A 15,237-nucleotide genomic window follows, 5' to 3' on the forward strand; every position below is an offset into this window, starting at 1 on the left:
GGAATCAGAAATTCAGTGATGAGGAACTCCTTATGTGGTGAAACATCCTCTCTCAATTTGTCTCCATGACTAGCATCTGCGTCCTGCTCAGGTGACTGTTGCCAAACTCTCTGCAGAAGTTTCCCCATATGCAATGAAACACAAACCTGTATTACACCTGTTTTTAATTGGTGGATAATTTTGGTCTGAGTGTGTGTTTTTTCTGGCCAGGTTTGCTCATTACACGCACTAAAAATAAACCAGACACTTCGACCTGATGCTCAATACGTTTAATTAACATGGGCGCATGGATGCTTCCAGGCGCTCTGCAGCTATTCGCACTGCTGCTGTATCCAGTATGTCTGCTATATTCAACTTGCTTTGAATTATCACAGTCTGGGTTCAATCGCCAACATATTTAATCCTTATAATACCTCTGCTTCAGGTTCATAACTAATGTAAGGAAGTATATACTATAAATTCATGACCTTGAAACGTATCTTACCATATGCTTGGCGCGTCTGTCCCACTGATATCCAGAAAGTCGTATTTGTCTTCTAATAGGAAGTCGTTAAAGACGAGAGCAATGGTGTCCCCGGGTTCAGCGAGGATTGACCATGTACAGTCCAGGTTGTTGTCGTACTCTGCAGGATAACCGGGACTGGTTATTGAACCCGCGGTGCCTCGTAATGTGCCGCCACATGCTCCCTCCGCTGATGACAGGAGAAGAGAGAGAGAGATTAAGATGGAATAGCACCTCTCCAAAATACAGCAGTATTTTTCACATTACATTCATCTTGACATTTGCCTAGACTGGCTTGATATATGTGTCGTTATTACAATAATCTTATCAATATCATGTAAAAATACTAAAACTACTACTTCTACATGAAAGCTGTAAATTAAATAACATTGTAATGGTCTGATTAATGTTTTGATGCAATGGAGCAATGGTTTTGAACAGCTTACTTACTCATTTCTATTCATGTGTCATAATCTTCTTCAATACAACGAAAGATACGCAAACAAGAAAACAACAACATTATATTTTTTTTCACACTAACGTGTTTTGTTTTTTTATCACCTACCACGACTGAAGAGCAAACATTAAATGAATAAAACAAAAGAAACTGCATATTCATTAAACACAATAATAAAAAAAATCACACAGAATGTGAGGTCTGCAGTCCTTAAGGTAATATTGTCAACCCTCTACTGAATTAATGAACCATAAAATGGTCTTTACTTTTTGGAATTTTTAGACTTGGACTCAGGTTCAAACAATTATTTTGTTTCAGTCAGACGATCTGTGCCTCTAAACTTAATCAAGCACTCCTCATCTTCCCCTGGCATGTGACCTCATGTTAAGGTCTGTCAGTTCTCGATACGGCAGCAATTAGATCAGTTTGTTTTACTTTTCGCTGATGGTATGAGGTATTTGCAGAAATACAATTATCAGCGATGGATAAATAAGAAGAAGGCATTTGTTTCCCCAGTTCAGAGTGAACCCATGGAGCCTGGTATACCAGTGCCACCTGTTGTATCAGACATGAAGTTTAGCTAAATCTTAATAAGAAAGACTGTTTCATTGGCCACATTGGTTGGTGTAGTAGTTAGCATTGTTGTCTTTGCCACAAAAAGATCCGGGTTTGCGACCCTGTCAAAACAAGGGTTTACATATTTATTCCCCCTGTGTGTCAATGAGTTTTCTCTGGGTTCTCCAGCTTCCACCCACAGTCCAAAAACATGCATTAATTGGACACTTTAATTTGACCTTGTGGTAGGTATGAGTGTGAGAGTGAACGGCTGTTTGTGTGGCCCTGTGATGGACTGGCGACCTGTCCAGGATGTACGCCGCCTTTCACTTTTCTATGTCAGCTGGGCTTGGCACCCCCCCCCCCTGTCACCCTCATGTGGAGGATAAAGCGGTAGACGATGACTGAATGAATTACTTTCTCAAGACTCTTTATCCCCCTGGCCATAATCAGCTGATGGCGATTTCACTTTGACCTCAATCAGCCAATCCTCTTGTGCTGTGAAACTTAAAATATGTTCTGCTCCCCTTTGCTGCCAGCTGTCATTTCAGATGCTCTGCAAACCCTCCTCCACCCCTTTCACCTCCAGTGTGCAGATCGAGCCCAGCGGAGTTTATCATCATCTTTCAGATCCTCCAAATCTCTCATCCCATCAGTGTCCAGAGCCCGAAGGTCTCCAATTCCACACACTGCCTATCCCCTCTCTAATCAGATGGACATGGTGATATGTCTGTGTGCCAAAAGATCTTAATATCACATCACTTTTCTGAGTTGTACATGGCAATAATTTATTCCTCTGTCAATCAAAATCTCCTCTGATTGAAATACTCCAAACGGCTGAAAATAAATGATATTATAGTTATAACAAAGACTGTTCTAAAAATGTAAAATAGCAAAATAGCCCCTTACCTCTGCAAAACGGTGAAGGGAAGTCCCACTGTGCTCCACTGCCAGGTGATACAATGCATGTGAGGATGCTGTGTCCTTCCAAAACAAACCCTGACTCACAGCTATAGCGGATCTTGTCCCCCATGTTGTACCTCGAACCATGGATGATGCCATTTGGAATGAGGCCGGGGGTGCCACATGTATGGCTCGGCAGGACTGAAACACAGAGGACAAAAAAAACAAAACATTGTTGATTAGTCATGGCAAGAATTACTGCCCAGTGGTTGTATGCCTCCAATGACCATATGCGAAATCAGTCTCATTCCATGTGCTTGTTCACTTAAAAGGGAATTTAATTATTAAGAGGCTAAAAGCATGTTTGCAAGGCCACAGTGACCTTGACCGATGAACACGCAGATCTGAGCAGAAGATGACATCTGTGCTGAATTTGAAAGGATTCTCTTAAGAACACACACACACACACACACTGGGCAAAGAGTGAGTTTTGTGAGGTCACATCGGGTGACACTGACCTTTGACTTTCAACCACAGAAACCTAACCACAATAATCCTTCAGTTCAAGTCAGATGCAGCCTCTGGACACTGTCTGTCATTAATGAACCAAAATGACAGAACACCATAATATCAGTGATATCAGCATCATTCAAACAGTTACTGTTTTGCACTCTTTTCACAGAAAACTGATCAGAAAAATCAAAAATGATGCAAAAGTCACCACGTAGTATTCAAATGTATGAGTAAGTGTTTTGGTTTTTTTTCTCCAATCTGTGTAGTGTTGCTTTTTTCTTACATGACACAGCTCTACAGTGGGAGCTATTGGCAGCTCAGCGTATAACTAGGCCAAAATCAATCGTGACTGTGGCCAACTCTCCTTAGCTCCACAGAAGGGGCAGCAACACAGCACAACTTGGACTAAGTCCACAAGAACTTACCCTGGTGTACGCTCTGTGTATTTGTTTAACTGGAGCATGTTAACTTGCTAGGTGTGTAATGTGTGCACATGATGCATGTCCAAATGGCCGCTTTTGTGCGTGTGTGTGTGTGTGTACGGGGCCACGTGACTGCACATAAGGGGAATTCAGTCAGTCAATCTGCGTGTTTGTGTGCACTGTTTCAATTAAACGCTAGCATGGTAATTAGACAAAGCTTCACCATGAGACGGCGAGAAGTAGGGCAGCTAAAATAAGAGAGAGAGGGGTGAGAGGAAGACAAAACGGGTGAGGATGAGAAGAAAAAGTACAATCAAGAGAAAGACGGGAGAAAAAAAATACTAGAGAGACTGACTTTTAGGGGGTGTTGGGGGAGAGAGAGTGGGATAAAGGAGACACTTCAGTCAGATAAGGGAGAGAAAAGAGAGAGTTGAACTAATTGCAGCACTAAACATGTATAATTTACTCTAATTCACTCATTATTTGGATTGTATGAAGTCATGAATCACAGGCAAATTACTCACACTCAGCTGACCATAGTGTCACTGTGCTGCCTGTTTTTTTGGTTTAAATAAGGTGAGGCACACAAACGAAATTCAAAACCCAATCTAGAGCACGGTCGGAGGGACAGGCGGAGGGAGGGAGGGAGGGAGGGAGGGAAATGACTAAAAAGAGAGAACAAAAGGAATCGTGTCTGAGAGCTAAGTCATTAGTCACACTTATATGACCGCACAGTCCTCTGTCTGCCAGGCTGCCACATTAGAACACGCCAGCTTGATGCACAGAGGTATTTTTTTTCTTTTTGGCCTGATGTTTGAAGAAGCCATCTGAAAGAATCAGAAGGTATTTTGGCAGGATAGAAGATTGCCAGCATCCGGATAATCTCATACTTAACTGCAGCCATTTAAATAGTGACATAAAAGTTTAACAGTACACTCCAGTTTGAAAATGGACCCTTTTAAACACAATTATACTCATTTGGCTGTGCTGTACTGTGCAACTACCTGCAGCACTGTGCAGATGTTATTCATGCCTGTAAGAGACGGTTTTATAACTTTTTTATAACTAAAAGGAACAAGACGTTGTCAAAATCGACTTTGTTCACATTTGTGAAACAGAGTTCACTTATTCTGTATCTCACACATTAGCAACATCCTAAAAGTTAGTTATTTAACTAGGTGAATGGCAAATGTGCTTGTTAATGATTGTTTCATGATGATTCAGAGACAAACAACACATAGAATAGAACATAGAACACAGCTACAGCTTGAATCGCAAATGTGTTTCAGTCACACATAGTTTTTATGTTGTGTTTTGTCCACCTTAAAAACACAAAGTGCCTGATAAAAGAATAGAAAGCAGTGGGTTTGTTGATACTGAATAACATTATGTCAGAAAACAGTAAACGTTATTGTAATTACCTGCACAGGTAGTCAGCTAGTGACAAGTCTGTCAGTGAATTAATTAGTTTGATCCAAATGTAATTATTGGTGGGGATTATATTTTCTTCCTTTTCTTTGCTGCCCATCAGGTTGTAAAGGCGATGTCAACAAATGAGACTAAAAATGTGTTTTAGAAACACTCTATAGATCACAGATTTAGTTCTCTGAAGAGAAAGCTTACTGCGACTTCCTGCTCAAATTTTTATTGCTGACTTTTAAAGCCCTGCCTTGCCCTAGATTATTTAACTGAATCCTTAACGCCAGCTGCTCCCACTCTAGGGTGAATCTGAGGGGCATTTTCAATCAGGGCCCCTATAGTCTGTGGAAACACTTGCCTGAGGAGATCAGGATGGCCTTTCAATAATTGTATGGAATATTTTAACCTCCTTGTTCTCTTCCGTGCTTTTATTTTACTTTAACTTGCTTGTTTTTTCAGACTGTCTGTGTTTTGCTGTTTATATTTTGGGTTTTAACTACAGTATCTCACTCAATCACTCTCACTCATCCTCTACCGCTTTATCTTCCACATGAGGGTTGCAGGGGGGCCAGCTGACATAGGGCGAAAAGTGGGGTACACACTAAACAGATTGCCAGTCCATTACTAGGCCACATATAGAACCCACATTAATTCCTGAGTGTCCAATTTGCCTAATCCCCAAATCTGTATGTTTTTGGACTGTGGGAGGAAACCGGAGAACCCGGAGAAAACCCAAGCGGGGAGAACATGCAAACTCCATGCAGAAAGACCCTTGTTCCAACCGTGAACCTGGGTCTTCTTGCTGCAAATGCAAGAGTGCTAACCACTATACCAACCATACAGGTCCAGCACTTGGATGATTATCTTACATCTTTAACAATGCAGCCTGCATTTTCAGTTTATATGTCGTCCTGCATTCACAATGAAACCTTCAGTCTACCTCTGTGGTGGCAGGGATCAGACGTAAAACAGCATGGTCCTCTTCACTACCTCCACAAATGCTTTTATACTGCAGCACAGCATTGATAGATATACAGAGGTACATATTAGCTAACCGTCGAATAAAAATAGCAAAGCAAACAACTCCTTGAATCTGTTGTTATGGATGCACTGTGGATCCATTTGCCGGTGGATGAAAGCCAAAAGCCATAACCTCCTGCTTTCTGTCTCGATCGTAAAGGCAGTGCACTGGGAACGGACACACCATTATTCAATTCCACATATAATAAAGGACAAAACAAAATTTAATCAAAAGGAGTAAGAATTATAGGAACCATGGTGACATTTATGGAATGGGTTTCTCACATGAACATGACAGCGACTAAAAAGTGCAGGACTGGGTAATGATCAGTATTCATGGTGACTTCAAAAACAGCGCGAGACATGGAAACACAAAAACAAAAGGTACAGTCTATAAATGCTGTGACCTACAGTTATTAAATGGAAAACAAATAGATCACTAGGAGTTAAAGGAATAAACCTCATTAACCTGACAGTAACAAAACAACAGGATCCAGAGCGCGCTATTTAACTCAAGCTTAAGTTGGAGCAGATGTTTCATCAGATTTAGTTCTCAATACCTGGCAAAAATGACTCATTTCTTGTTTGGCTTTCCAGAGGGGGTTGTAAAGTTAAAATCAAGCAGAACCAAAACAAATGTCAGACCCGCGTGCACATATTGCCAAACAGGGATTTGGACAGATGTTAACATTTGAAATTTGTCTGGGGGAAGAAAAAAAACAACAACTGAGTTTTAAAACTTTGATTAAAAAGTTAAGCAGATTTATAAAACTTTTACAATGATGATATGTCTGTTGGTGTGTCACTGTGACGTCACTCTGTGCTGCATAGGAAAGGAATATTCTACAGGAGCCCAAACCTTTAAGGCAATTTTGGGTTTTCTTAAAGGTACAGTGTGTGCTGAACTGATATGTCACTTTCAGTAGTTTGTGCATCGTGGTCAAAATGTCGGCCTCTGTAGAGCTAACCCAGATCCTGATATAACTATAAAAGGCTAATTCTGGGTTCATGAAAAACTAAACAACAATTCATACCATCAGGTGATTGTACACATGAAAAAGTAAGTACAAAAAGTTATTTCACCTACAAAATGGAGCTTTACCGTGTGGTGTATGACTACATATATGATGTGGTAAATACAGGAGACAGCATAAATACCATAGTGGAAGCATGATATTCAATAAAGAGACAGAATTAGAATGTATTTGTCCACCTTCTCAGGGGTTTACTCTGCTGCCCCGTTCACATGAAAATGAACCACATTCTGATTGTCTCATTCCTCTCAACCCGGCAGTGTGCTGGACACACTGTCTACTGTATGTAACGCATTGACTATGTATAAGCACATCATACAACCCCACTTCAAAAAAGAAAGAAAGAAAATGAAAAGAAGAAAACCTTTCCTTTAAGGTTGGGTCCTGAAGATTGTTCTTTCACCACACTTCAAAGTTGACAATGATTCTCCCAGGGTACTTAAATATAAAACATCCAAAAGACGAGCATAAAAACAAAATGACAGACAGAGAGACAAAAGTCTGGATGTGTTAGTGGGAAGACTTGTTTGAAATCCCCTTTTTAAAGGGAACTCAAAATAAAGGCAGGGTTTAACTCTTGAAATGAAAAGTCCTCACATACACTCAACATGTCTGTCAACGTAATCTCTTTCATGCACTAAAAGCCTTGGTCCCTAAAGTTTAGAGCGCAGACAAAAACCCATTCAGGCCAATATGTCAGTTCCTAAAATGCTTGTGATGTTTGTCACAACAATGTTCTGATTACTCCCTTTTACACCAGTCTGCACATGGCACTTTAACGTTCTCCCAATCCAGCATGCATCCTTTTTTTTTAAAGCTGAACAAATCCCTCCCCATACGTATCTCTGCTACACCTCAAAGTTGAGGCATCGCTCCACTCATAATCCATTAACACCGTTGCTCAGTTCCAACGGTGTTTCTACTGTATGTAATAGAGTTGTTGCTGTTGGAGAGATGCCAAATCCCTTGAGCTAAATGGACTCCCCAGCACTGCTACTGCTCCCACGGTGTAAATGTATTAACAGTTTTGCTGACACATAATACATAATACCTCTAACCAACCAAACACTAATGGGACTCGTGGCCAACTCTGGCCAAGGGCTATAGCTGAACCACCGGCTGTACTCGTTTTGATGTGTCAACATCTCTTAACACCACATATCCAGCAGAACACATTTGCTTCACACAAATGAGAGCTTCAAATTGATTTGCAGTGCTTTGCTTTTAGGTTTACAGCACGTCAGGGACAAACAATTAATCGGAATGTTATCGAAATCGCATTAACAGCCTACTGCGACTTTCAAATCGCAGGAGGCGCGGAAAGTGTGTGTCAAAATATCATTTTAGATGTCAACGTCAGACACAATCAAATGGCTGCAACTACACAATGTGGACAGAAGTACTTAGTTAAGTATTGAATTCCGGTCTTTCATTCAGGGTTTGGGTTCGTCCCCTTATCTCCAGTGAAGGACAATCTTAACGCTTCAGCATACCAAGACATTTCGGACAATGCTATGCTTCCAACTTTGTGGCAACAGTTTGAGGAAGAGCCTTTTCCTATTCCAACATGATTGTGCTCTAGTGCACAACGCTAGCACTATTAAGACATGGTTTGACTTTGAGTTTGGTGTGGAAGAGCAGAGCCCTGACCTCAACCCCATCGAGCACCTTCTGAACTGGAACAGACATTGTGAGCCAGACCTTCTCATCCAACATCAGTGCCTGACCTCATTAATGCTCTACAGAATGAATGGATACAAATTCCCATAGAAACGCTTCAAAATGTTGAGGAAAGTCTTCCAAGAAGTGTGGCAGATATTAGACGTGTTATAGCTGCAAAAGGGGGACCAACTCCCATATTAAAGTACTGTATATGTATTTGAATACATCATTACAGTCCCTGTTGGTGTAATGGTCAGGCGTCTGGAGTCTTTTGTCCGTATAGTGTACTTTGACAGTGGATTGCCTGTTTCAAGTCATTTGAAGCTGCAGCAGGCAGGATGATAGCTCACTCCTCCGCCCACAGGACATAACATGTAACGTTGTGGGGATCAGAGCTCTCTGTCCTGAGCTCCTGTTGTCAGAAGACTAACAGACAGATTAACTTGTTTCGTCCACCACAGATGACCCAGAGTCAATCTAGCCTTCCATCCAGCCTTGACCTCACATTTCGTTTCTTTGTCTCAGGCATTGTGATCATGGCATGAATAGGATGTAGCAAAAAAGACAGAAGATAAAACCCAGTTTTATTTATAAAGCCCCATATCTCAACCAATGTGACCAAAGCTCAGCCACAATATAATATTATTTTTTTCCAACTGTCAAAAGTACAGGCACCAATACAGCTAGCAATAGCACTATTTGTAGCTGAAATTATGTTTGAACCGAGTGACGAGCTTTCTGAAAGTGTAGCTGCACTTACAGAAGCACCTACCATTAAGAATCCAAAACAAGCACTGTGATTGTGGTCATTTTGATTTATTTTCATACATCCCACCAATATTGAGCTTTCAGAGCTTTCATTCCTTCTATCTATTGCTTTTTGGACGGACAGAGCTGTTTATTACCTCAAATAATGACTGCACTGTCCGAGATAATGAGAACAACATATCTGAATTCTGCTCGACAATTCTGGATGTCGGATTTCCCTCTTAAGTGTGCCAGCCTGTGATGTTCCCAGTATTAATTCCCAATGATCACCAATGAAGGAGGGCAATCAAAGTACAAACTTCACTTTGTTCTAGATAGAAAATAAATGCATAAACCACAGCCTAATGAGCATATACATCTACTATAAGTATAACAAATGTGTATTCCAAACATGGCCAGAGGAAGACATTCATTTTCTCTGCAGCTCCGGACATCTGCCACCATTATCTGAGGAAAAAAACTAAACTAAAAACTAATTTAACAGGAGGAAAAAAAATGAAAACAAAACCCTTTTAAAGTTCGACTGCTGTTCTGCTTCCTTGGAGTAAACATATTCCAGTGTATTAACGCTGCCTTTCCTATGTTCCCTGGGTGAAAATATATTAACAGAGCAAGTGACATTTCCAGAGCTGCTTCTCATCAATCACCTGCTAAACAGAGTAATCACTGTAGCAGCCACACTCTGTTAAACACCGGCTCTCCTCAGCCTCTGCAGCCACAATACAGCACCAAGAAATACCGGTTACTAATATACAACCTCCCCATGCTGTGATGTACACTCCATGAACACCAGCCACCACAGATTTCTACTCAAGTTGTAATTTAAAACACATGACACGACGGTAAATCAGCAGTTGTGTAATGTGTATGTAATGTTAAAATGCTAAAATGCTCCATTTCGCTCCAAGACGTAACGAGCATTTTCATAATCGGTTCATCTGTCGATTATTTCCTCGAGTAATCAAGTGCTTGTTTGGGCTGTAAAATTACAGAAAATGTTGAGCGGCGTTTGTCAAACCTGGAAATGATGATGTTCTCAAATGTCATCTAAGAGATCTAAGAGGGGATTGCATTTCTTTATCTCCTCTAAGCTCTGTTTTCAGCCTTCGACTAACATGGATGCTGCACTGAGTTTCCTTGATGTGCTGTTGCATGGTTACTGCTCGTTCTCCCTGATTACAGGCATGTCAAGTGTTGACGATTTTAATACACACAAACGTCAAATCAAAAAAGATACTACACAACAGAACCAGACCCAAAAGTGATTATCATTTTTCCTGCTTAAACAGTTGTTCTGGAGTACGCAAGCACGAGGAAAGAGATCAGTTCCTACAGCTTTCATTCATTTGTTTAGTTTGTGAGTATATAAGTGTATGGGAATGATTTTCATCGACTAGATGCACAAAATATAGATTCACCCACTCATTCCCCATGGTGATTTGGCACCATGGGGTGCTCTAAATTGACCGTAGGTGTGAGTGTAAGAGTTGAATGTCGACCTGTCCAGTTGGGATTGGCACCAGTGACCCCTGCGAGTTAAATAAACCACTTAAATTTCAATGACAGTGGTCATCAGCAAGGTGTTTTACCACGAGGTCTAGAGGCAATGAGTTTCCATGCTTTCCGTGTTTGTGTGTGTGTGTGTGTGTGTGTTTGAGTGTGCACATACATGCTGGTGGGCTGAAACAAATGTGTGCATGTGAGTACTATGCTTTTGTTTCTCCTGACAGATTACAGCCTGAGGCCAAACCACTCTTACCACTGGAAGCCGTGAACAGGTCGGGGGGGTTTCATCGCAACAGGGAAGAAAAATAGAGAGCAGGACGTGTTTGGCTGATGAAGGAGACGTGGTTTTTCACAATCTGAAAGTTTTTGATGCGGACGCGGTGCTATTGTATCTACTTCTTCTTCTTTTTCCCTAAGGGCTTGTCATGGTGTGCTGTGGAGACCTATTCGCTTCGGGAACAGGAAGCCCTAAGGTCCAAATGAGCACAGAAAGTGCACAGATACGTGTGAACAGAAAGACAGACTGACATTTTCTTTGCTGACCTTAATTTTTTTCTTTCTTTCTTTTGTTCACACCATTTCTGTGACACATTTAATAGTATTTCATATCACTAATGGATTTCTCTGTGAGTGCCACAACAAAACTGCTGCTTTTCTTTGGTTGTTTTCATGTTAGCTCAGGCCAAGTTTATGTTTTGGCCACAAGAACGTCATTTATGATTTCTTCAACTACAACACATTTGACACAAAATTGAACATTTGTACAACTTTGTAATTACTTTAAGTAAACTTGGATTTCTCTGAACCTCTGATTAAGAAAGCATGCAAACATAAATTAGTTAGAAAGGGACAAATGATAAAAAAGTTGAATCATTACAAAACGTAAACCCAAACTAAACTCATTAGTGCTTTAAAAAAGACAGCACTATATTGAAGTCGCATTTTGAAGTTCCAAAAAACAGACCGTGTCTCACATGTGATATTGATCAAAGTCTTGGGAATCCAGACGATCATTCTGAAAACTTCATCTGCTTATTTACAAATCCATGCTTTACTGTTCCAGATCAAACAAACATACATATGTGAACACCTCTTTAGCGCAGATGTCGCTTTCAAGAGCAAATAGCCTTGGGGACGTCCTGCGTTGTGATGTTTCCTCAGTTTGTCCCCCGCAGCACTAGCGCCTCAGGCTAGGTCACTGTTTCCATAGCAACTTCTGGCCAGAAGCACATTTCCCCCAAAAGTGTCATTGTGTTTTTATGGTAGCAAACATCATTAAAAGAAGAACTTTTTTGTGACACTATACAAAAACTTACTACACCGAGTGCTCAAAAGACTATTTTGTGCTCACAAGTTCCACATCAGATAAGTCTATATTTACAGAGAGCTAGCACGACAGGCCAGCTTTTAATGAGCTGACATTCTGGGTTAGTGACTTGTATCTGCTATTTTTTTTGTTTCTGTTCTCTAAATACCAGTGTTTCAAAAGGTTAGGGAATCTCAGAATCTACTCGCGTACAGTGTTGAAATGCACGAGACATGGCGGAATTAGTGACTCATACAGGTATCAGAAAAGATGGGGAACACTTTTGATGTGGCATCTGTCATTTTTGAATGATGGATTATACTCAAAAAAAGATGTAGCCCTACAGTGACTCTGTGGTGCAGTGAATAAGGTGTTGTACACATCACTTGGACATTATCCAGGAACAAGTCTGTCCTTTTTTTGAACACCACAACCGTAGGCCCAAGTTTTCTCCCTCTGTTTATGATCACTCCTGGGCTCTGTACGCAACTGCAGAGGATTAGACTCTTTGGTAAAGCCATTTGCTCCATCTACCCTTTCTCTACCTCTTACTGATGATACCAACCCTTTTTTTCATGTAACGGGATACAGCAAAAACAAGAGGAGAATACCAAACAAAGACAGAGAGCAGCATCTCCACAACTCTAACTTTATTACGATCACAGCTTCATTATTGAAGCACTTTAAAACAAACATGTGGTAAAATGTAAGATATTTGGGAACATTATTTTAAATATGTTGTTAAATATGTTGCGATATACTCCCCTGCTTTTGGTTTTGCACTCCACCCGAGCAGGAAAACATAGAAAAACTGAACTCGGCAACTTCCACCGCTCAGCTGGGGGATTTCCCAGCGCTCAGTGTCCAGCTGGTAAACATAATTGATCCAGCGTGAATAAGGTTATGTCCTGAGGTTTCCTTCAAGTCAGACTTCTCTCTCAGGAGGCAGCATCTTCAGCTTGTATTTAAACTCTTTAACGCAAACGGGCAGCAGCTCAACTCTGATTTCTCCCTGTGCTGGTGCCGCATGTGTCCACGGCTTTATTTATACTTTACTTTATACTAAGATTTATTATCTCTGTCTTCATTACAGATAATTAATGGGATTTTATCATCACTTACAGTGATTATTGGTTTGAATAAGCAGGGAATTCATAATCCACCCCTGTAAACTACATCATCTAATGGTGAGGCTGCAGAAACGGAGGACTCCTCCACTCACCTAACATGGTTCCCACAGATACAGGTGTTTTTTTGTTTATGCATCAGGTTTTTTTGGAAGAACTGATCTTCTTTTCATAGTAAGCGTTTGCTTAAATGCAGAAGGTCTTGATTCCACCCCTTCAAGGTCTTGAAAGGGTGGAATCACAGGGTAGCTCACGATACGATGCAATATTATACAATATGATACGATGCGATGCGATGCCAGCGTTGCCTCGAGATGAGAGGAGACGTCAAATAGCAATGCCCGGGGAGTGAAACTAGCAGAGACTGTTTACTTAATTTGTTTATTAAAATATCGATATTTGCCCCGGCTTATTGATTATCGTATTGCACGAGGAGGGACGGCGATACATCACCAAATCGATATTTTCACCCACCCCTAGTTCCAACTGCTACAGCAAAAGCGATTCTACAAGCATATTTACGTGGAGTAAATTCAGTTTCTACCATTAAACCCTCCTAAATATTACACATTTCACTGAATAGCTATGTTTGCATGTTTGTTCTGTTGTTCTGTGTGGTGGCCAAATGTGTACATCTGACTTTGATTATCTCAAGTGACTCCACAGGTGTAGCAGCAGCAGCAGCAGCAGCAGCAGCAAAATTAGAGTTAAAGACAGGACAAAACAATAATATCTGACCTGCTGTAAATAACAGTTAGGAATTCCAGAATAGTAACAAATAAGAGAGCAAACAGTTGAATACAATTGGGACACAAGTGTTCATTGGTTGAATGCTAAAATGGGCATTAATCATTGCTGTCCCTGTTGCTTGTTGCACCACACACACACGCACACACACATGCGCACACACACACACACACACAAACACACAAAATAGGGTCTAATGCATCTTCATTTAGTCTTTCTGTCCTCTGGGCACATTTTCATCTGTCAACTCAGTATACCAAATGGATGGATGAGCTTACGTGTGTGTGTGTGTGTGTGTGTGTGTCTCTGTCTGTCTTCATGCTGCACATATATGTGTGAATCCATTTGTCTTACTGTGTGTGTTTTCATGTATTGTAAAATCCAAAAGGGCATGTCTGCCTTGACATTTACTAGTATGTACATGTAAGCAGATGCATATTTTGCTTCTGTCTGTCACTAATGCATGAGCGTGTGTGTGTGTGTGTGTGTGCGTGCATGTGTAGTAGTAGTAGACATGTCATTTGCCTTGGAAGGGAGGGCTTCATGGTCCCATGGGCAGCACAGAATGGCGGGTAACCCCAATGTCACAGTTATTCCCATACATCATCAGGATGAATCAGGACAGAACAGAATGAATATTTCTTTTGTTTTTTTAGCTTATAATTCAATGTATGTGCATTATAAAAGAGGATATCGTCCTCTGAGTAAATCCTATTGTACATTAAAACTCACTTAAAGATAATGCTATAATACAAAATACTACAGACAGCAATCCTCCGGTTACAAGCCCAATTCCCTTCCGCTCGGCCACGTCTACTCCACTACTTCAACTACTGTTAATAATAAATAACTCCTTCAGTTACAATAGGGTCCTTTGTACGCTCAGACTGTAATCATAATTTTAATTATATAGCACTTTTAATGTACAAAATGCAACATGTCACAATGCAATTATGGTGAACATAAAGTTAAATAAATAAATACTTATTAGTCACAGGAGCGTCTTCTCAAGAGGAAGGTGTTCGACATTGTGGCCGGAGAAACAGAGGGCAGCCTCACAAGAATACTTATGACACGCTATCAGAAGGCAAAGGTTAGCGGGGACAAAAAATCAGAGGCAGTCCCTGATGTAACAGGGTCCTGGGTTATGTAAGGCTTTACAGACCAATGGAAGAGCTTTAAGAAAAAAAAAAAATCAATTTTTAAAAAATACAGGTAGCGAGTGCAGTGATGCAAGCAGACCCCCATGACATTGAATGTGTAAAAAAAAAAGATCAAGTAACTCCACAGAAACAA

At 40.7% G+C, this 15,237-nt stretch overlaps 1 protein-coding gene across 1 annotated transcript in view; it reads right to left on the reverse strand.

The window, feature by feature from the left end:
* LOC131459883 (CUB and sushi domain-containing protein 1-like) overlaps nt 1-15,237 on the reverse strand; it is a 284,673-nt gene that overhangs the window by 185,376 nt on the left and 84,060 nt on the right. The window contains exons 3-4 of the mRNA XM_058630020.1: nt 2,424-2,618; nt 485-692 (exon numbers count right to left, since the gene is read on the reverse strand). Coding sequence (XP_058486003.1) covers nt 485-692; nt 2,424-2,618 — 403 coding nt within the window. The remainder of the gene's footprint in view (nt 1-484; nt 693-2,423; nt 2,619-15,237) is intronic.

This window comes from Solea solea, chromosome 5 (assembly GCF_958295425.1).
Source record: "Solea solea chromosome 5, fSolSol10.1, whole genome shotgun sequence".
Classification (NCBI taxonomy): domain Eukaryota; kingdom Metazoa; phylum Chordata; class Actinopteri; order Pleuronectiformes; family Soleidae; genus Solea; species Solea solea.